The sequence below is a fragment of the Rhineura floridana genome, chromosome 9 (assembly GCF_030035675.1).
Source record: "Rhineura floridana isolate rRhiFlo1 chromosome 9, rRhiFlo1.hap2, whole genome shotgun sequence".
Classification (NCBI taxonomy): Eukaryota; Metazoa; Chordata; class Lepidosauria; order Squamata; family Rhineuridae; genus Rhineura; species Rhineura floridana.
This window is the reverse complement of record NC_084488.1, coordinates 13674609-13697187: the sequence shown is the minus strand read 5'-3', so window position 1 is coordinate 13697187 and position 22579 is coordinate 13674609. Positions and strand designations below refer to the sequence as shown.

The window sequence follows — 22579 nt, the reverse complement described above, 5'->3', positions numbered from 1 at the left end:
GATTTGCAAGGGAGAATCAAGCACGCAGGAAGTACTTAACCCTTCCTGTGCCAACCAATAGTTTCCTGAAAATTCCCACAGGCCATGTTCTCTGTAGCCAGGCCTGGCTAAGTCGAGAACAGCAATATACACACAGAGTAGTATTTCCAGATGGGTATTTGGTGGGGGGAGAGTTAGGCCACCCCTCCCATCCACTGGATCTCCACTGTAACTGATTTGTCCTCGCATTTATGTGGCAAGACCACATTGGAACTTTATGTTCGCTTTGTAATATGAAGTTCTGCGTTTAGACAGCTGCTTGTTATACAGAACTAAGACTAGCCACACCTTCAAGAAAGTTTAATTCTGTTATTTTCCTGTCAGTTCATTTGTTCTTTGCACTGATTAACTTTTTCCTTGATAAATTAAAGGTACAAAGACACACATAACACACCACACACCATTTTTTGTTTTATATATAGGTAATTGCCTTTTCCATATTTATCTCCCACCCTGGGACTTTGAATGGCATCTGATTATTTACTTTGACAGTCTATACTGTTGTTAGCATTTCAGAGCTAACTGATTCAGGAAGTGATATTTGAGAGTTCCATCCCTTAAAATTGTCAAGCAACCACTGAATGGAAAATATTTATTAATACCTAACGCCAGTCAGGAAGGAAGCTCCTTTCGATTATGAAAATATTTTTGGATTAATTATATCTACATATTCCACAGAATGTCGTAACGTAATGAAAATGCTTATCAAAATGCTTAAAAGGATTACACGTGGAACCTGAAGCAAAATGTTGCTGCAGTCTGTCCTAACCCCTACCAGGAATATTCATGTTTAATGTTCCAGCTAGTCATTCCTTCCTCCATACTATAAGAGGCCCAAGCAGTCCGCTTCACTCTCCCTCCTCAGTTTTCCTTTTTATTTTTTCCAACTGACATGCTACATTTTGTGGCTCCTGGTGACCACTGCTCAGAGCTCATTGGGCTGGTCTTTTTGGAGGGAAGGAAACTTGCTCCTTTGGGTTTTAAAATATGCGTTTGTTCTGCAAATCTCAGAGTTCCATTGAGCATACTGATGCCACCTCCCCTTTCTCAAGGATCCTATTTTGGCTCCAATCCTGTCAACATAGGAGCACTAAGTTTGCTAGTATAGAGTGACAAGTGGAACCTGCAACAAAATGTTGCAGTGTGAAGAGCTCCTGTTCAGGATTCCAGCCATGCAGAAAGAAGCCCTGCTCGATCAGACCAAAGGCCCATCTAGTCCAGCACCCTGGTTTCACAGTGGTCAACAAGACTCCTATAGTAAGCTGCAAGCAGGACATGAGTGCAATAGCACACTCCAATTCCTGTTCCCCAGAAACTGGTTTTAGGATTCTTCCAGGATACTTTATTCCATTCTCCCTTACCCATGATTTTCTGTTTTCTCTCACTCAATAATCAAACAGCATCACATGGTCACTGAGCATATTCTTAAATTTTCACTGGGCTGTTTTCAAGGTGTTCGTCCCCCCATTTTAGGGGGGGGGTTAATTAAAGATGATTGTACTTCTGCAAACCCTGGGGTTTTCCTGAGCCTGCTAATGCTCCCCTTGGGTATGGGTGATACTGCTTTCACTAAATAAGGACCCACACTTAGAGAATGAACGTCCTATTCATAAATTGGATAACTGTATTACTAGTGAAGGTGCATTCTGCTAGATATTTTTTAAAAATTAATAAACAGCACGTCTATATCTCACAAAAAGCAGTGCTAGTTTTTATTAATTCCTTGCCTACACTACACTCATGCAACTGAACAGATCAGTCTGTCCTCTAAGGAGTGGTATATTCAGTCACCAGAAGATTTAAACTTGTTTTATATTACTATAAAGAACAAAATGACAAATCCACCCTAACAGCTGTGACTAATTGAGTTGAAAGCACCACGAAAATGAGAAGCTTCCCCCATGACAGTTATGTTGACACTGCAATCAAATGCGCATTAGGAAATTTGCAAATGTAATAAGCTTCCATTTAAAGAGATTGAAAAGAAACAATACAGACAATTCTGTACAAATTAGATGGCTTTCCTTTACTAGAAGCAGAGGTAATAAATTATGGATGCTTGTTTACTTAAGACTTACACTAACTTATCCCAAGTGTTCAGGGTCGGAAACAGTATTATATAAATATAACAATATAACATTTCCTGTGCGGAGGTTTAGGACCAGAGACCACATAATACTATTACATTTAAACAATATTTATCTTTCAAAACTTGCATTTACTTCTGGGAGTCCCTCCCAGAACTCTTAAGCGGCTCCACATTTCTCACACCTTTCAAACCCTTTTTCAAAATCCACCTTTTCTTCAAAGCCCTTGGTGTTTTCCTCTTAATCTCCATCTCCAGCTGAAACAAGACTTTAGTACATGTAACTGCATTTGCTCACTTTCCTCCCTTCTTACCCTTCCATCTCCCTTCCTTCTTTTTCTGGTGTCCCATTCATGTCAAAATCTAGTCTGCAAAGTGCTTGAGGTAACCCATGCCCCCTGGTTGCTTATGTCACTCTGCAAAGCATTGTGTATATCAATAGCTCTACATGTAAATCATGAACAATACTATTTTCCCCTGCCTACTAATCAGCAGCATTTTAAAAACTAAGGGCATAGCCCACAGGACTCCAATGTGCCCATGCCTTGTGCATGCAGAATCTGCCCCAATATCTTTCATGCTGGAGAATGCATGACATGCACAACGAGGAAACATCACTGCTTTCTGCAGTTGTTCCAAATAGATTAGATGACTTACTGTTGCAAGTACTCCCTAATGCACGTCAACTAGAGAGCACAGTCTCTACGCTTGATTTGGTTTATAGAAAACCCTAGATCCATGTAACCTATCGCAGGAGATCCCAATCAGTGGTTGTGAGTTTCATTCAGGTGGTGCATGGCATGCCTGTATTAAATATTCATATGGATTTTTAATTGTACAGTATTTTCATTGCTTCTTTTCTTTCTTATATTGTATTTTAATGTATTACAATTTGAATTCTATGGAATGCAAATTTTGTAATATAATAAAATACAATGCAAGAAATAAAAGAAGCAATAAAAACACAATTAAAAAACATACATGTGCACAGCACATTACAATTGCTTCAACAGGCAGGAAAATCATTATGTGGTCTGCCAAGACTATTAGCATTTTTCAAGTGGTCCGTGGGGAAAAAAGTTGGGGACCACCGACCTACAGCTAGCTAGTGAAGCCAATCATCCAAACTGAACTAGTAGCCATAGCCTGGCAGGTTATCTTTGACTTTGCTGGCTGAAAGTTGTTTATGGTAAAAGTTAGCAATCCACAGGCATAGCTGAGTCATTCTTTAGATAGTGTTTGACAGATCCATTTAATTGTAGCGCTAAGTCATTTAGGCTGCGATCCAATACACACTTACTTGGAATTAAGCCACATTAAACACTGTAAAATTTACTTCTGTGTAGACATATATAGGATTGCACTCCTACTCTACTTAGAGCAATTGCAGTTTATTGCCAGTTTTACTAGGCTTAAAGATAGGTGGAACAAATTGTTCTCTACTTTACATGTCAGCTTTTCCACCGACAAATTACTGCAACAGCAGTAATTACTTACCTGATATAAATAATCCTCAAACACAAAGTAGTAGTCATCATTGCTGGCTGTCAGCTTCACATCCTGCAATCAAAAAACATAACAATTTAAAGATGAGAAATATTTTCCAGCTGGGAAGCTCCTGCAGTTAGTAAGCAGTTAACAAGGCAGTATTGTAATGCTACAGAGTTAATGACCATTCACTACACATAGTGGCCAAAACCTATGGTCAAATTCGCATTTCCAACACACAGAAAAATTCTATTAGTATCATCATAACAGTATGCACTAATATCCATAGCCTCTATTTCATCATGTCACTTCTAATTAGTTTTCATCAATGGGAGTTTTTAAGACTCTTTCAGTAGGAGAGGGAATGCAAATTATTTCACAAGTAATTGTATTCCCAAGTTATCACAGATGGACAGCCTGCAATATTTAAAAATATAGGCATCAAAGAACTGCACAACTAATCATGCACACTTGCAGGACTTCTGTGTTTCTATTTCTGACAATGAGCTTTCCTTTGCCGCCTCCTCATGGCACAGGACAATCTCCTTGAAAACTGAGGGATGTTTTAGAAGAAGTCTGTCATGCCAAAAATTCTACTTAAAAATCAAGACCACGGGCTTTTTGTATCCCAGCCACAAAATAGGAATGGAGCAATGTATTCCAAAAACAACTTTCTACTTCAGCCAAAAAAAATTAGCTAAATTTATAGCTATATCTTATATGGAATGAAAGCTGCTTCTTTCAAATTCCCCTCAACACAGGAACTGAGTTTAAAAGCAGAAAAGCCCCTGAGCTTGCATTTCTATATGCCCTTCCTATCACATCTGATGCATGGAGAAGCCAAGGAATCTGTTCTCAGTGATCTGTAAATTGTTATGGTATATAATGAAGATTTATACAGCTATGAAAGTGGCTGTATACTGTAGCCAGGATGGATTTTTCACATTCTGCCATGTTAAATTGAAAATACCCCCATGCCATTCTGCTGCTTCCTATAAGCTCATTTCAAAACAAAATCTTCCAAAACTTAATAGTAGTGAACTCAGAAATGCTTGCTTAACAACCCTCTACATTTTCATGGTGATCAGACAGAATCTAGAATTCAAAGAGGAAAACAAGAGAAAAAAAATCCAGACCCTTGTTGGACTTTTTTCTGTCAGTGGTCTCATAATTTGTTGAAATTTAGCCATGTTCACAGAGTATCTGTAATCCTATTACTGACTTTGCCCCATACTCTGCAGTTTAAAAGTTTAAAAAATGCATGGCTAGTAATTATTTTGAGAAATTTAATATTGGAGTCTATGATAGTGCAGGCATGCTCTGTAAGAACCATCAGTGTTCTAAAAGCTAGACTCACAACTGTTTGGCTTGGCTAATCAGGGGGCCACGGCCACACCAGACATTTTCTCCATGTTAAACAGTCATGGCTTCTCCCAAAGAATTCTGGAAAATGTAGTTTTGATGGGTGTTGAGAGTTGTTAGCAGACTACTATTCCTCTGACAGAGCTGCAGTGGCCAGAGTGGTTTAACATGCACGCCCTCTTCCCAGATAATTCTAGAAATTGGAGCTCTGTGAGGGGAATAGGGCATCTCCTAGCAACTCTCAGCATTTGTCTACAAACTAAATTTCCCAGAATTCTTAGAGGGAAGCCATAACTGTTTAAAATGGAATAGATGTCTAGTGTGGATGTAGCCAAGGACAGTTTTAGTTTAAATTTGGATGGAAGACTACATGTGTTTGCTGTAGAGTATAAAGGTGGGGAACCCCCGAAAAATACTGATACTGTTAACAATGTTTCCTTTTAGAAAGGAAAGGAGCTTTCCCTCTGCCCAGTGCCCACCCACCCAATCTCCTCCCTTCCGCTTCCTCCCTACTCTAAACCTTCCTACCCCCTCCGCACCCCTCCCCCCCAGGTCAGTTTCACCTATGTTAAGCATTTGCAGAGGAATAAATCCCACTGAACTCAGTAAGAATGCAAATGATCAAACATCCCCTCCCCATCCTCCCTCCTGCCCCCTAACTCCCTCCTCTCTCCTCTCCCCCCTTCCTCCTCCCCTCTCCTTCTCACCCTTGGTCAGTTTCACCTATCCTAAGCATGACTGCATGGGAGTAAATCCCATTGAATTCAATAAGCATGCAAATGATCAGACCTGCCTTTCTCCTCCCCTCTCTCCTCTCTGCCTCTTCTCCCTTCCTCTTACCTTCCTCTCCTCCCCCCTTCTTCCTCCCCTGCCCACTTCATCCCTCCCTCCCCCTCCCCTCCTCACCCTGTGGTCAGTTTCACCTATCCTATGCATGATTGCATGGGAGTAAATCCCACAGGCCTTCTGAGGAGCACTCATGTGCAAGTGTGTTCTCAACAGTGACACTCAGCTCACGCAAGTAGAATGCCAAACCATCTTTACTTAAGCATGGTGAGGGGTATGACTAGTTACTGAAACAACTTCTTAGCACAGTACAGACGTGTCTAGTTACTCCAAGTAAAGTTGCTGGATTCTGTGTAACCTGTAGGTTGATTCATGAAGCGCTCTGAACTAAAACTTTCTATTAAATCTACTAAAGAAAAGCACACCTCCACGTTTGTGTTTGACTTTAATGGGTTCAGGTAGGACAGTTTGTCACAGCCCCTACCTCCTCTACCCAATGACCAAATGAGTGAGATGGAAGAGAGCAGCGGGATGGAGGAAGGCTATCAGACCACCTTAGAAACCATGGTAGCTGAGCTCCAGAAACTCCATGCTGAGACCCAGACTCTTCGAAATGAGACCCAGACTCTTCGAATGGAGAACCAGAACCTGCAACTCCAGCTGACCCGCGTGCTCTCCTGGCACTCCCCCCAGAAAACTTAAAAAAAAACTACAGCAATGCCCGCAAACTGAATCAGTGTCAAGTGCTCTGGTCTCGATTCTTTGCCAGGCTCCACTTTCATATCATCTACATCCCCCCCAAGCCCCAAACCTCAAGGATGGGTCCGGGAGCTCCAAGGGCTCCCTCAGGACCGTGCTCCAGACTTCTCCTGAAGGAAGTTTTGCTCTATCACTATGAGGCCTTGTATGTACTCCCTGGTGAGCTTTGGCCCAAGGTCCTACAGCAGTGTCACGATACCCCAATCATGGGACACTTTGGGATGTTTAAGACTCTGAAGGCAGTCACAAGAATTTTGGTGACCCAGAATAAAGCATGACATTGTCATAAGCCAGGCAGATGGGAGGAGGCTGGTTGAAGGAGAGTCAGAAGATGAGGACTTGGACAGGGAGGCCGGGATGGGGGATGACAGTGGGGTGAACTCACAGGACTCCCCAATCCCCGTCTCAGATGGCACAGTTCCCCCCGCTCCCAACTTCCCTGCAGAATCACCACCTACCTCATCAGATACTCTCCAACGGGACTCACCCCCACTGCCTACCTCTGAGACACAGCCAGGCACGACAGACATTTCTCTGCCTAGCGCTGCCCAGTTTCCCACACCCAAATTGACTGTTAGAAGCCCCCCTCCATCAGAGGGGGAGCTGGAGATCAAACCACCTTCACCCTGCACTCAAGAGGCACCAGAGGAGCGAAGGTCAACAGTCGGAGGTGAGGAGGAGCCTTTGTGTGCACGTGCGATCCAAGCCTACTTAAGCTGACTCAGGGGGGAACCAAGTTGCTCAGTCAACACCTTAGTGCCACATTAGCATGCTTAGTCAGTGTAAGCTTAGGGCCAAAGTTCCTAGCAAACTTAGGTTAATGAGGCACACTGCTTTCAATGTATCTATAACTTTAATAAAAAAAGAAAAAACCACAGACACGTCTGCGACTAAGTCCTTTGCCAACGAGCAGGACAGACATCAAGGAATATGTACAGTCTTGTCCAACTTGCATGAGGGCTAAGCATGCCCCTGGGTGACCAGCTGGGCTGTTACAGCCTCTACCCACACCCAAAGGGCCTTGGAGAATGGCGACACTGGACTTTATCATGAATCTACTGCCTTCTCAGGGAAATACTACCATTCTGTGGTAGCTAATGCCTACAGTAAAATGGCCCATTTCATCCTGTGTGCTGGCTTACCATCTGCAAAAGAGACTGCTCAACTATTCGTCAAACACATTTTCCAGAGCATGGTCTCACAAACAGCCTGGTCTCAGACTGAAGACCCCAGTTCACCGCCTGTTTTTTGGGCGCCCTGTTTTAGCAGCTACAGACTGAGCTATGGCTGTCTTCTGCATACCATCCCCACACAGATGGGCAGACAGAGAAAGTTAATGCCGCCCTGAAACACTATCTTCACTGCTATGTCAATTATCAGCAGGACATCTGGGTGTCCTTGTTACCTCTCACAGAGCTGGCCTACAATTCAGTGCATGCCTCTACCCAACAGACTCCTTTTTTCACCAGTTGTGGCAACCACCCTCGCACCTTTCACAATCCTATCACCACTCTGGCTGTCCCTGTGGTGGTGGAATACATGCAAGAGTTACAGGCAATGCAGCAGATGCTACAAGAGCAACAAGCGAGGGCCAAGGCCACCTACAAACAGGTCGCTGAGCAGCTTCTCCAAGCTGGTCCTCAAATGCAGGTGGGGGATAGAGGGCTCCCTGCAATAAATTAGAAATTCAGCAGGTGGGGCCTTTTGAAGTAGAGACCACAGATCAACCTGGTAGTGTACCACTTATGTTTATCTGCCTCCATGAAAATCCATCCAGTATTCCACCACTTGTTGTTAACCCCCAAGTAACCCCAAGGCCATCCATAATGGCCACCCAAATCACCACCCACACCCATACTTGTTGACGCCCAGGAGGAATATGAGGTAGACCAACTTTACAACTCCCGTCAGTGCCAAGGAAAGGTGCAGTACCTCATCCACTGGAGGGGGTTCAGGCCAGAGGAAAGATCTTGGGTAGCAGCGCCAGACATCCATGCGCCAGATTTGGTGAGAGAATTCCATGAATGCTACCCTGGCAAACCCTAGCCCCAAGGGTGAAGGGAGGATGGCATGGAGGGGGGAATGATGCCGTGAACCCCACAGAGAGGAGGTGGAGCGGCGAGAACAAGGAGGAGGAGAATTTTGACTGGGATGACGGTTTGGTGACAGGCCTACCAGTGGGCTGGATTCTTGTACATGGAGGCATGTGCGCTGGCAAATTCAACACACACCCACAGCCCCTCTCATTCTCACACACATTCTCAACAGTGACAATCAGTTCACACAAGTAGGGTTACTGCCCATCCTTACTTAAGCATGGTGAGGGGCATGACAAGTTGCTGCGACAACATCTTAGCGCAGTATAGTCATGTCTACTTGCTCCTAGTAATGATGCTGAATTCTGTGTAACCAGTAAGCTGATTTATGAAGGGCTCTCAACTGAAACTTTCTATTAAATCTACTAAAGAAAAGCATACCTCAGCATTTGTATCTGACTTCAGTGGGTTCAGGCAGGACAGTGGCCAGTTGCCTAAGCATGATTGCAGGGGCGGAAATCCCATTGAAATCAATAAGCATGCAAATAATTAATCCATTCTCAGCAAAGTTGCACAGGATCCCATTTCTTACCTCCCGGATTAAAAAGCAGAGAAATTGTACTGCTCTACAACTGCTCAGAGGCACGTTACCAAATTCTTCCAAGCTACACAGGAAGTGGATTGGACTGTGAAAGATCAACCCAAATTGTGTTTGCATTTTTAAGAATTTGTAAGGCAGTCCAATATCTCAGAGATGAAGTCAGGTCTCTTGCTCCCCTGGTGCATTCACTATAGCTGCCTAATTTCTCTGCTTTTTAAAGTTTGACAGAAATATCTGTTGGCTCTAGGTACGTTCTTAAACTGCAAGGGTTTTTTGCCTATTAGTGAATATACCCTCTAGCTGCACAATCCTATAATCCATTTATGACAGCGCTATGGAAAACCACAGAAAACCACCTAAATCCTCTGAGCCAATGAATTGTGCAGACCGCCTTAGGAGAGTCTGTGCTGATGTATCACTGCTTGTGCAGAATGCTACACTGGAATAACCCCGTCACAGGCACAACATGGGCTGACAAGGAGCGTATCAGGGGAGGAAGCAGCTGCAGAAAGTGGTCTGTGAATCAGGGATGTCATGTACTTGAAGGATGACATTTAAGTCAGGGAATCACAGAAATAGACCCTCTCTCTATTTGACCCTAATCCAAATCCTCTCACGTGCACCCAGATGTTTTTGGTAATGTATTCTCAATGCCTGTTTCCCCCTGAGTGAGCTGTGGATATGACTGAGTGTTGAAATTAGAACTAAGCCAAAATTTCTCAGAAGACAACTTTTCTGAGAAAATTTCTGACATTTTCCATTTTCTCACTCATCAGAAAAAGTCCACTTTGGAGAGTTCTCCCCACAAGTTTTTTGAGGTGACCATCTGTGATGTTCCTATATTAATGTATATATGGTAAGTGTTGTTGTTTTAGAAGATACATGGTAAGTGGAGTGAAAGAGGAGGGGGAGTGAATGGGCAGTAGAATGCGAGATGATTGGCTGAGTGTTTAAAATGGCTGAATGTATAAAAGGAAGAGTGAGAGTGGAATCAGGGGGGGAGAAGAGAAAGAGTGGATTGCTTGGTGGGGTTTGAGAGAGTTGTTTGTCAGGAGAGAGTGAAGAAGGAGGGAGGTGGAGTTCGGATTAGTACTGAGTATTCACGACGCCACTAACTGTTTTGATGCTGGGAACTAAATTTGTTTTGCATTCTTGAACATAGAGAGATAAGGCAGGTTGCTCTGTTTATACTGTGATGTCATCAAGCCTGGAATATTAACCCAATTGTTGCTGAAATAAGAAGTGGTTCTTCTTTATTTTTGTTTTGCTTTGTTTTCGTGGTTTTAAAAATGGCAATCAAGAAAGTGGCTGAGAATCTGGAAGTAACTATGTTTCAGAAAATAATGGATGAGATTGAGATAACGAAACAAACCCTGCGACAGGGTAGTAAGGAGCTGAAAATAGAACTGAGCAAAATGACGCAGGAGCTTAAAGAAATAGGGGATCCTGTGAGAGAGGAGAATGAGATCAGAGATGAGAAAAGAAAAAATAAAGGGAAGATACAAGCCCTGGAGATTGGAACAAATGTGGAATTGGAAAAAGATCTGGAGTTTATGGATTTTAGAAATAAAATCTGTTTGGAATTTAACGTTATCTCTGAAGAAATTAATGAAGATATTAGAGATAAAGTTATCAATGGCTTGGATAATCTTCTGGACTGGAATGACGTGATGGAGCTTGATATAGAGAAAATCTATGGAATTAACTGCAGCCATGTGACAATGGAAAAACTCTTAAGAGATGAGCCAGTGCATTTTGTAAAAAAGAAGAACACAGATATGACTTTACAACAGTATTTCAGCAACTTATTCAGAATCGATGGCAAGAAAATATTTGGGATAGAGGAAATTCCCATCAGACTCTTATTATATGACTATGGTTACAACAGCAAGATTATTATGGAATACTGATAATGGAAGATTGGACACTGAAATTACTGGACTTAACAGGACTATTGAAGATGGAAGATGGAACTAATAGGGATAATGGAATAATGGCTATTGAAATTATTGGACCTAACAGATTCTGATGAGATGGATCAATCGAAATGTTTATTTGGACTATGGTTATGACAATAAGATTATTATAATTATTAACGAGATGGATTAATTGACATGTTTATTTGGAGAAAAATTGATAGATATATTTCTTAAAGAATTGAAACCTCTCTTTGACTTTTTGTGGAAAGAATAAAGTAATGTTTATGAGATTTGATGATTAATTAAGATAACTACTGGAGGAAAGTGATTTTATAATATGATTTAAGAGACAGGATTGTTATATATTGTAGACCTATAACTGATTTGATATGTGACAAATGGGAAGTCAACATTTTATTTTTTTTGTTTAATCATTTTTGTTTTGTTTTGTTTTTTGTCTTTGAATGTTTTATGATTTTGTTTTCTATGTTTTATGAAAATTTGAATAAAAATTATTGTAAAAAAAAAAAGGAGAGAGTGAAGAAGGAGGGAGGTGGAGTTCGGATTAGTATTGAGTAAAACCATATGCTTATGTGCCTTAAGAAGAAATCTTGTTAATCTTGTTAGCTTTGTTATCTGTAATAAATACTTAATTTGGTTTACCAAAGGCCTGATCCTTGGCTGGGGTTTCACAGACCAGAACGGAGGGTAAGGTAATGACCAAGGCTGAAGGGGAACTGTAACAAATGGTGGCAGCGGTGAAGAGAATAACAACACTAGTATTAGGACGTGACTGGTGATTGCCTAGCAGGGGGATCTGTTGAGATCTGTGCTAGAGCGGGGAGAGAAACCATAAGAAAGGACAGTCCGGACTGGTGGAGTCCCTGGTGGTGCCTAGAGACAGTCAGTAACCACGAGCAGGTAGGAACCTGACAGGGAGAGCCAGGGAAGGACGTCACATGTGGTGGCAGTAGCGGTGGGATACGAACACAGGAGAATACGTCACAGGTGTTGGCTGTAGCAGTGAGATACGAATACTAGAGAATCCCTACCAGTGGTGTGGCAAACAGAAATAACAAAACAAGATTTCTTGTGAGAGTGACTGGCAAAGAGTGTGTGGCAAAGAGTGAGTGAACTCAAACACCATGGCTGAATACATAAAAATGAAAAGAGAGGAGCTGGTGGAGAAGTGCATAACATTCAATTTACCTCACGAGGGTAAAGGGGTAGATGAATTGAGGGTAGCACTTATAGGATTTGCAACTGCCCAGCAAAAACAACCTGTCAGAGAAGAGACCCCAGAAGGATATTTAAGCAATCCCGCTTATATAGAGTACTTGAGAGAGAAGTTAAGATGGGAGGCTGAGGAAAAAGACAAGCAGAGGGAGTTGGAAGCTGAGAGATTGAGGATGGAAGCTGAGAAGTTGAAGATGGAAACTGAGAGAATGAGAATGGGGTTTGAGGAGAGGGAGAAGCAACGAGCAGTGGATGCCAAATTACAAGTAGAAAAGTTAAAATTTGAAAGAGAGAAGTTTCATTCTGATGAAACAAGAAAGGACAGAGATGGAGCAAAAATAAAAATTACTCCAAAGGACTTTGCTGTCTATGAGCCTGGTCAAGATCCTCAAATTTATCTCACAACCTTTGAAAAGGCAGCTCAGTTGTGGGGGCTACCTGAAGACAAATACATGCAGTATTTATCAAATCTGATTAAAGGGGAATTGGCTGAGGTATACCAATATTTCCCCTCAGACAAGCCCGTCACCTATGCTGAGTTTAAAGAGGCAGTATACAAAAGGTTCAGACTGGGACCTGACTACTTTAGAAAGCTTTTCAGAAACTGTCAGATCCAAGCAGGGAGGTCTTTTGTGGAACTGGGAGCAAAATTGATGGATATATTTGGAAAGTGGATGAGTAGTGCCAAAGCTCAGTCAGTGGAAGAGGTGAAAAGCCTCATGATACTGAATCAATTATACCATCAGTTACCACCAGAAATAAGGCTCCTGGTCAAAGACTGTTCCCCTACATCTGTGCAGGAGGCCGCAGAGATGGCGGATCACTTCGCCTCCAATAGAACTGGCTGGGTGGGGAAAACATCAAGAGAGTTTAAACCCAGACCATATAGTGCTGGCAGAAGGGATGTGGTACCACAGCGAGTGAGTCCTCCAGTAAAATCTGAAGGGCACAGGACACCCCAGAGTGGATCTGTGTACCCTAAAAGTGAGGAGAAATTATGCTACAAATGTGGTAGACCAGGGCACCTACGTTTTCAATGTGAGGTTGCCAACCCCAGCAGTAATCCTGCTCAGACAAGGGCAGTGAAAACAGAGCCCAAGGCTTTAGAAACAGCAAAAAAGGTTCAGTTCTGCCAGATAAACTGGACAGAAGTAACAGACCTTGATTCAAGTCTCAGAGAGGAAGTGAGTGTACAAGGGGCAAATTATTGGGCATTGCTTGATACTGGTGCCGCTCAGACATTACTGAGGCCAGATTTAATAAAAGCTGAGGTAATATTACCTCAGGAAACTGTGACTATCCAAGGAGTGAGGGGTCAACCAGAAAGTTTGCCTGTGGCTCTGGTGGATATGACTTGGAGAGGCCGAGAGGGCCGATATAAAGTAGGCATTAATGCCCAGCAACAAGAACCAGTAATACTGGGAAGGGATGTAATGGGCACCCAAGGAAAGATCTATGTAGTGACCAGACAGCAAATTGGCAGAGAAAAAGAAGCCATATTAAGGGGGGCTGAAACAAACAGGGTGGAATCTGTTAACCAGCCTCAGGTCACCATAGCAACCACTAGCAGGCCTGCTGAAGAAGACAAACTGTATCAAGTGGTCTCTGGGGAAGAAGCAGATCAATTCAGGGAAGAGCTGCATAAAGATATAAGTTTGAAGCAGATAAAGGAACAAGCCCTGACCCAACAGATTCCTTTCACTGACAAACTGAGGAATCAAGTTGTGTGTGAGAATGGGATTTTATATAGACTGTGGATGCCTGCTGAGAGAAAGGATGAATGTGAACCAGAGAAGCAATTGATAGTACCTAGCAAATACAGAACCAGATTTAATGGAGTTTTGAAGGGCATGATGGGATGCTTCTTGTTTGCATACAGAGAAGTCCCTCAAGAGTCAACAGGCTTCTCACCCTTTGAACTAATGTTCACTAGAAAAGTGAGGGGACCTTTGGAACTGCTAAAAAATTCATGGGAAGGAACTCTGGGAGAGTACAAAACTTCTGTAGTAGATTTTGTATTGGAATTCCACAATAAATTAACATCAATGATGGAAGTAGTGAAAGAGAATTTGAGTCATGCACAGGAGAAGCAAAGTTACTGGTATGACAGAACAGCCAGAGAACGTGTGTATGATGTGGGAGATATGGTTATGGCGTTCATACCCAGGAAACATGACAAATTACAGGCTAACTGGGAAGGACCATATACCATCAGAGAAAGGCTTGACACAGTGACATATGTAATCACCACAGACCAATTAAACAAAAGCAAAGTGGTTTATGTAAATATGTTAAAGCCTTACCATACCAGGGATGCAAAGGTGTTGCAAGTTACCTTATTCCCTGAGGGAAGTGGGCCTGAACTTCCAGATTTGGTACAGGAAAGCAAAGACAAAGGAGGGGTAGATCAAGTGGAATGGTCAGAGGAGGTGAAGGAGGAAGTAAAAGAGGAGATTCTGAGAGTTTTGAAAACCTATAGGAATCTCTTTAGCAACAAACCTGGCCGAACCAGTATAGTTATACATTCCATTGATACTGGAGATCATGCCCCAATCAGATCTGTTCCGTACCGTGTGAATGGGAAAGTTTTGAATGAGATCAAAAAGGAGGTGGAAGAGATGCTGGAATTAGGAGTGATCAGGGAATCCATCAGTCCCTGGGCCTCAAGTATTGTCCTGGTTCCAAAAAAAGATGGAACGACAAGGTTTTGCATTGATTATCGGCAAATCAATAAAATTACTGTCCCAGATGCGTATCCTATGCCTAGGGTAGACGCAATGTTAGAGTTATTGGGGGAGCAACCATTATCTCTACACTAGATCTCTGTAAAGGATTTTGGCAAATGGAACTAGACGAGCAATCCAGAGCCAAAACTGCCTTCAGTACACCAGATGGGTTATATGAGTTTGTGACCTTACCCATGGGACTAAGAAACTCACCAAGTTCATTTCAGAGGCTAATCAATACTGTGTTGCGAGGCATGTCAGATTTTGCAGTGGCCTATATCGATGACGTGGCCATTTTTAGCAAGTCGGTGCCTGAGCATGTCCAACACCTGACAGCAGTATTGGAGGCCTTAAGAAAAGCAGGCCTCACAATAAAAGCTAAGAAATGCCAGTTTGGACTAAAGAAAGTAATCTATTTAGGACATAAGGTGGGGAGTGGGAAAATCACCCCCTTATGGAGCAAGGTGGAGGCAATACAAGCGTGGCCGATCCCCTTAACCAAAAAACAAGTAAGGGCATTTCTGGGTGTGGCTGGATTTTATAGGAAGTTTGTGAGAAATTTTGGGGAAATAGCAACCCCCTTGCATGAATTAACAAAGAAGTGTTCTGAGCATGTGGTATGGACGGATGAATGTCAGAAGGCTTTTGATCTACTGAAGCAAGCCTTGTGCCAAGGACCCATATTAATAGCACCAGACTATGAGAAACCATTCATCGTGGCTACAGATGCGTCGGACCTGGCGCTGGGAGTCGTCTTGCTACAGGAGAGAGAAGGCACCAGACATCCAGTGGCGTACCTGAGTCGCAAGCTGACACCGAGGGAGAAAAACTATTCGTCGGTCCAGAAGGAGTGCCTAGCGGTCGTGTGGGGACTGAACAAGTTGTGCCCATATGTGTGGGGACGAAGATTCACAGTGACTACGGATCATCGGGCCTTGTTATGGTTGCAGACTATGAAAAACCATAACACTATGCTGCAGAGGTGGTCCTGGGCCCTACAGGACTATCAAGTGGACTTCCAGTTCATAAAGGCAAGGACAATGTACTGGCCGATGGACTTTCCAGGCAAGTGGCTGGGACTGCAGTGACGTGACCAGACAGAGGAACAAAGAAAGACATTTTCCCCATAGAGACTTTTATTTGTTAACGCGACGCATAAATCCTGGAACAGGAATAATACTCTGCTGTTGTTTAAGGGGGGGGAAATGTGATGTTCCTATATTAATGTATATATGGTAAGTGTTGTTGTTTTAGAAGATACATGGTAAGTGGAGTGAAAGAGGAGGGGGAGTGAATGGGCAGTAGAATGCGAGATGATTGGCTGAGTGTTTAAAATGGCTGAATGTATAAAAGGAAGAGTGAGAGTGGAATCAGGGGGGGAGAAGAGAAAGAGTGGATTGCTTGGTGGGGTTTGAGAGAGTTGTTTGTCAGGAGAGAGTAAAGAAGGAGGGAGGTGGAGTTCGGATTAGTATTGAGTAAAACCATATGCTTATGTGCCTTAAGAAGAAATCTTGTTAATCTTGTTAGCTTTGTTATCTGTAATAAATACTTAATTTGGTTTACCAAAGGCCTGATCCTTGGCTGGGGTTTCACAGACCAGAACGGAGGGTAAGGTAATGACCAAGGCTGAAGGGGAACTGTAACAAATGGTGGCAGCGGTGAAGAGAATAACAACACTAGTATTAGGACGTGACTGGTGATTGCCTAGCAGGGGGATCTGTTGAGATCTGTGCTAGAGCGGGGAGAGAAACCATAAGAGAGGACAGTCCGGACTGGTGGAGTCCCTGGTGGTGCCTAGAGACAGGCAGTAACCACGCGCAGGTAGGAACCTGACAGGGAGAGCCAGGGAAGGACGCCTCACACCATCCCAAATGCTGTGGAACACTACTTTGTGATGGATGCAAAATATCGGGCAGACTGCTAACACAGTTGCTGTTGCTGCCACATGCAGTAGCAGAATTTTTTTAAAAAAATGTAGAGAGAAAAAACAAGAAAGAAACTGGAGAATGTCACTGCTTGAGCCCCACCCATGATAAGAAGGAAGCTTGGCCCGCCCCTGCCAACTATTCACAGGTCTTTCTTTTCCTTTCCAAAACAATTTAACCTAATGGGGGAAAACGGTAGAAATATTAAATATGGCACTGAATGAACCATTGTAGATATACATCAAATACATGCAATATTAAATAAAATGTTTCACAAACAACAGCATAAGGTGTTTTTTATCTAAGAGGAATAAACAGGGTTTCTAACACTCCATTTCATACAAAGTCTAAATTGTGGTCAGTAAATAAGCAAACATATAGAGAGACAAGCCTTCTAAATGGAGATCTGTATCCCAGTTGGTATTTGTGTATTGGACTTGAATTGGTTTTATGTATGCACTGTTGTTTTAAACTATTTATTTATATTGTTTTTATATATGTAATTGTTTTAACTGTTCTTATATATGAAATTTTTTATATATGTTTTATATGAGAAGAGATTCATAAATGAAGGAGGCAGAGGTGGAGGAGCAGGAGGAGAACATTATGTAAATGAAAATTACTCACTTTATAAATCAAACTGTCCACCAAAAGGTCATGCTGAATCACATTAGACTTCAGTTGTTCATAGTACAAAATACCCTAGAATGAAATAAATAATATTAAATATTAATCATTGTATGGTACTTAAAATATATGACACAATTTGCAACTGTAACAGTTTTGCTTATGGTATCATAAGACCTAAAAATTGAAAATTAAATAAACAGCTTAAATACAAAGAAAAGGCTTACCCAGCATCTTTGGACACAATCTGAAAAATGTTGTTGAATATAATATAAATGGAATATACTTTACGCATAAGGCAATTAAGGACCCAAACCTTTTTCAAGCATCAGAATATGTTTCCTCTTGTAAGAGGAATATATTTCCTCTTGTAAGCCACATACCTAAATTCAAATTGCATCCTTCCTCAAAGCCAGACAGTGGTTACTATTAAGTCTTTATGCAATGTGGATCTCTGAGGCAGTTAATGCCTCCTTGATGGATGATGTGGAACCTGCTGCCCTTATGAACGCAGGAGTTAAGACCCTGAGATATTTAGATCATTTCTGCCCTGTATCTATAGTACTTGAACGGGATACTGAAGAAGGTTATGGTGTTGCAACTCCAGACAATTTTGGATGATATTATTGGGATCCATTCCAATCTGGCTTCATGACACAAACAGCCCTAATTGTCCTGGGGATCTTACATCATGAAATAGATGGGAGATGAAGTACAACCCTATTAGCTTTTCTGGATCTCTTTGTGGCTTTCTAATACTGACCATCCTTCTGGACCATCTCTCCAGAATGGGCTTTAGAGGCCTGGTGTTATGGTGGCTCTAGTCTTTCCTCGGGGGTTGAACTCAACAGCCATTGTGGGGTGCCTCAAGGTTTAATCTTGTCCATGCTTAACGTCTACATGAAACCACTAGAAGAAGACATCTGGCAATTTGAGCTAAAGTGTCATCTGGATGCAGATGACATGCAGTTCTACCTCTCTTTCATCTACTAATCCCAGAGAGACTGTGGAAATCCTGAACAGATGTCTGGAGGCCATTTTGGGATAAATGAGAGAAAACATGTCAACATTTAAGCCAGACAAGATGGAGGTACTGTGAGTGAGGAAGTCTGGTGATCTGGATTGAGGTTTGCAACCAGTTTTGGATGGATATGCATTCCCCATAAAAGACTAAACTTACAGCTAAAGGGTTTTCCTGGACTCAATGCTATCAACAGAGGTGCAGCTAGTGTTTGTGGCACTGGCTAAGAGTGCATTTTACCAACTTAGGATAATTTGCCACTTGCTACTTTGTCTAGAGAAGGTAGACATTGCCTCAATTATGTATTCCCTGATTATATCCAGAGTAGACTATTGCAATATGCTCTACATGGGATTGCATTTAAAAAGTCAGTTCACTGACTCTAGAGAATGTACCTACCCAGATGCTTGTTGGGGCTGGATGTAACTCTAATACCTACCCTGGTTGCATTGGCTGCCTGTTTGTTTCCAAGCATAATTTGAAGTGCTGTTGATGACCTTTAAAAACCATAAACATTTGGGACCAGATTATCTGAAGGTCCACCTACACCCATACATACTTGCCTGGGTCTTAAGGTCAGCCTCGGGGGCTGTGCTCCCATTGAGATGTATAACAACAATAACAATAACAACAATAATTATAATAATAAACTGGTGGGTGCTGATAACAGAACCTTTTCAGTGATGGCCCTAAATCTGCAGAACTCCCCCACCCCCAGGGGTACAATTGCATGAGCTTCTGATTTGTTTCTGGGCCCAATTCAAGATACTGGTAATTATCAATAAAGCGCTAAAAGTCTCAGAACCAGGGTATTTTGAAGAGCTACCTCCTGCCACATAAACTTGCAGTCACCTTTGGAAGCCTTGCTTGGCATTCCACCACCAGGGCCAGGGGTGCAGTTATCCAGGGTCTCAAGGGGTCTTAGATCCTTTACTTTTTTGGAAGCAGGGTCCCAGCAGGGTCCCTATATCTCCAGCATCCTATGAGCTAATCAGCATGAAAGGGGAGTGTGTTTGCCACTGACAAGAGTCTAATATACTTCCTTGTTGTTTCCTGCTGATCGGAGCCAATCAGAGTGAAAGGAGGTGAATCAGCCACTGAGAAGACTTTTCTCAGTAGCTAACATACTCCCTTTTCATGCTGATTGGCTTCAAGGAACATCTGTTGTTGTGGGAGAAGGCACACACAGAAAGGAGTGTGGAGATGATGTTGTGGGAGAAGGCACACACAGGAAGGAGTGTGGAGATGATGTTGTGGGAGAAGGCACACACAGAAAGGAGTGTGGAGATGATGTTGTGGGAGAAGGCACACACAGAAAGGAGTGTGGAGATGATGTTGTGGGAGAAGGCACACACAGAAAGGAGTGTGGAGATGATGTTGTGGGAGAAGGCACACACAGGAAGGAGTGTGGAGATGATGTTGTGGGAGAAGGCACACACAGGAAGGAGTGTGGAGATGATGATGGACAGCAAGCATGCAAGTGAGGGGGTGTGGCATGACTCATGAAGCGACCCTGCACTTCTGAATTTACCATTACATACTGACCAGGGCAGGTATGATTGGCAGGGATGCAGGACAATGGATTTTCAGTGACAGCAACCCAATTATGGAACTCCATCTAAAAGGAGGATAAGACTAACTCTCTCCATCATCCTTTAGGAGAGTCATTAAGACTTTTTGTTTTAACAGGCTTTAAATGTGTTTTGATTTTATCTAGTAATGGTTTTAAAAAATTTATTATGGCATAATGTTGCTTTAGATGTTTTATTGTTATTGGTAAAGAAACGTTTTAGAAATAAAAGTATGGCTCCATTTTTACAGTTTAAGGACACAAGCATGGACACAACGCATTCAATCTGCTGTTAATTAGAATACTATGTGCTAAGCTCCATACTGTTTTAATCTGCTGCTGGTGGTGGTTATGCATTTATATAATGGTTTAATATATTTCTAAATAATTGTTTTATTTGTTTTTTGTTTGGAAGGGCTTTGTTCTGAAAAGAAGCAAACATTGGGATATAAATGGTCCCAGGCCATGGTCTGAAGGCACATGAGGCCAGCTCCCTAAGCAGGGTCAGGTCTGGTCAGTGCCTGGATGTGAGACTGCCTGGGAACCATATGTAAGCCGCCTTGGGGTTCTATCATGGAAAGAAAGGCGGGGTATAAACGAAATAATAAATAAATATTCTAAGGAGACGGGAGAAGAGGGAGATTCTTTAACAGCTCATAAAAGAAATCTGCAAGGTGAAAGGTATTCTTCTGAAAAAGTTTCATTAGACAGGATTCTGGAGGGCAACAGTTAACAATTTTCCCAAACTGGGAACATCAGTAATCTTCTTCTGAATGATTTGTGCAAAGCTGTAACCTGTTCTTCACAAACAATTTCAAAACAAACTAGCTAAAGAAATCTCTAGCCAAGCAAAACCTAGAAGCAACAGTACAGCCATAAACACAGCTCACATGGAACCTGTCAAGAAGACAGAAGCCATAGTTGGAAGAATAAAATTAATGACTTAGCATACAAATGTAATGACGACTAACATAGTTCTGTAGGTGGTCACTGCTAACAATTTGGCATAAAGGGGGAAAGGAAGAAAGATAAGAGTAATTTGATTCTCCTTTTAAGACAGTACATGAAAATATAATAGTTGTAAAATATACACATCACAGCTGTATTTATTATACTTAATGATTTGTTTTTTCCATAAACACAATTTATTTTAGGATTTTAAAGTTGACGATAGGCAGTTACATTATTCCACAAATGGTATAAAATGCAATACATTCAACATCACAAAGGATACAACCATACTGCCACTTGGGATGAAAAAGAATGTGAACTAGGTATGTTCAGAATATATAAATAATTCACTTGTCATCTATTCAGGCCTTTCTCCCAGTATCCTGTCTAATGAATACTTTTTAGTAGAATACATGCTGAAATGCTACAAAGTGAAGCCTCTTTTTCGAAATTAAGAAACTTTTCATATAAATGTGAAAGTGATTTTGTTATTTATATAGTAAATTACACAAATAAGCAACCCTACGTTGGTGCTCTCTGTTGTTATTTTTATATGTCTTCAAGTCGATTATGACTTATGGAGACCCTATGAATCTTTTTTTGACATATTCATAGGGTTTTCATGGTAAGAGTATTCAGAGGTGGTTTACCATTGCCTTCCTCTAAGCCTACGGCACCCGGTATTCTCAAGCGGTCTCCCATCCAAGTGCTAACCAGGCCTGACCCTGCTTAGCTTCCGAGATCAGATGAGATCAGGCGTGTTCAGGGTAGTATGGCCATAGGCAGTGCTGTCTACAACATTTAATTTACCTGTTATACAAATTAAAGTTCCAAGATTTTTTTTTGGTGCGGGGGGAGAGATGGGATGTTATTATAACCCTACAACAGCAGGAAAAAAATCAAAGCCTAAGATATCTGTCTGACCACAGAGGGATAAAAATAGCATAACTTAATGGTATGGAAATGTTATCATTAAGAACCACACTATATTGTACATGAGTTCCAGGAATATTGCCAAAAACATATCTGTAACGAGTTCTCTCCCTCCCAACATAGAACCTAGACCTAGGAGCATTCACTGTGTGCACTGGGACTATTACATTGACATTTTCCTGGGCCCTGTTCCATATCACTGCCCATATTTGGAAAATCATGTCTCAGCTTAATAGAGTGATATAAGCAAGAGCTTTTTGCCAGCACGTTCTGTCCTCATGCCATCCCTTCCCTCCTATCTTCTCAGGATGCATGGATTACCCAGAAGTCTTCAATTCACCATAGTTTCCTGCTTCTGACAAAATTGAAAACCACGGTCAAATGAACATTTCTATATTTCATTGCAGTGCACTAAGAAGAAGGCACAAGGTTTGTTCATATCTCAGCTTATCAAGCCAAGATATGATCATCCATGCATGGCCACTGAATGCCACAACAAAGATGGAGGAACTCA

At 42.0% G+C, this 22579-nt stretch overlaps 1 protein-coding gene and 1 non-coding gene across 4 annotated transcripts in view; both read right to left on the bottom strand.

The window, feature by feature from the left end:
* The window catches only part of TBC1D19 (TBC1 domain family member 19), a 142603-nt gene that overhangs the window by 48104 nt on the left and 71920 nt on the right, over nt 1–22579 (bottom strand). For all 3 annotated transcript variants that reach the window (XM_061584409.1, XM_061584408.1, XM_061584410.1), the window contains 2 exons: nt 17591–17665; nt 3623–3685 (listed from right to left, as the gene is read on the bottom strand). In XM_061584409.1, coding sequence (XP_061440393.1) covers nt 3623–3685; nt 17591–17665 — 138 coding nt within the window. The remainder of the gene's footprint in view (nt 1–3622; nt 3686–17590; nt 17666–22579) is intronic.
* On the bottom strand, nt 21798–21916 carry LOC133364630 (5S ribosomal RNA). Its single transcript, XR_009757991.1, has one exon. It is a non-coding gene; the product is annotated as a 5S ribosomal RNA (ribosomal RNA).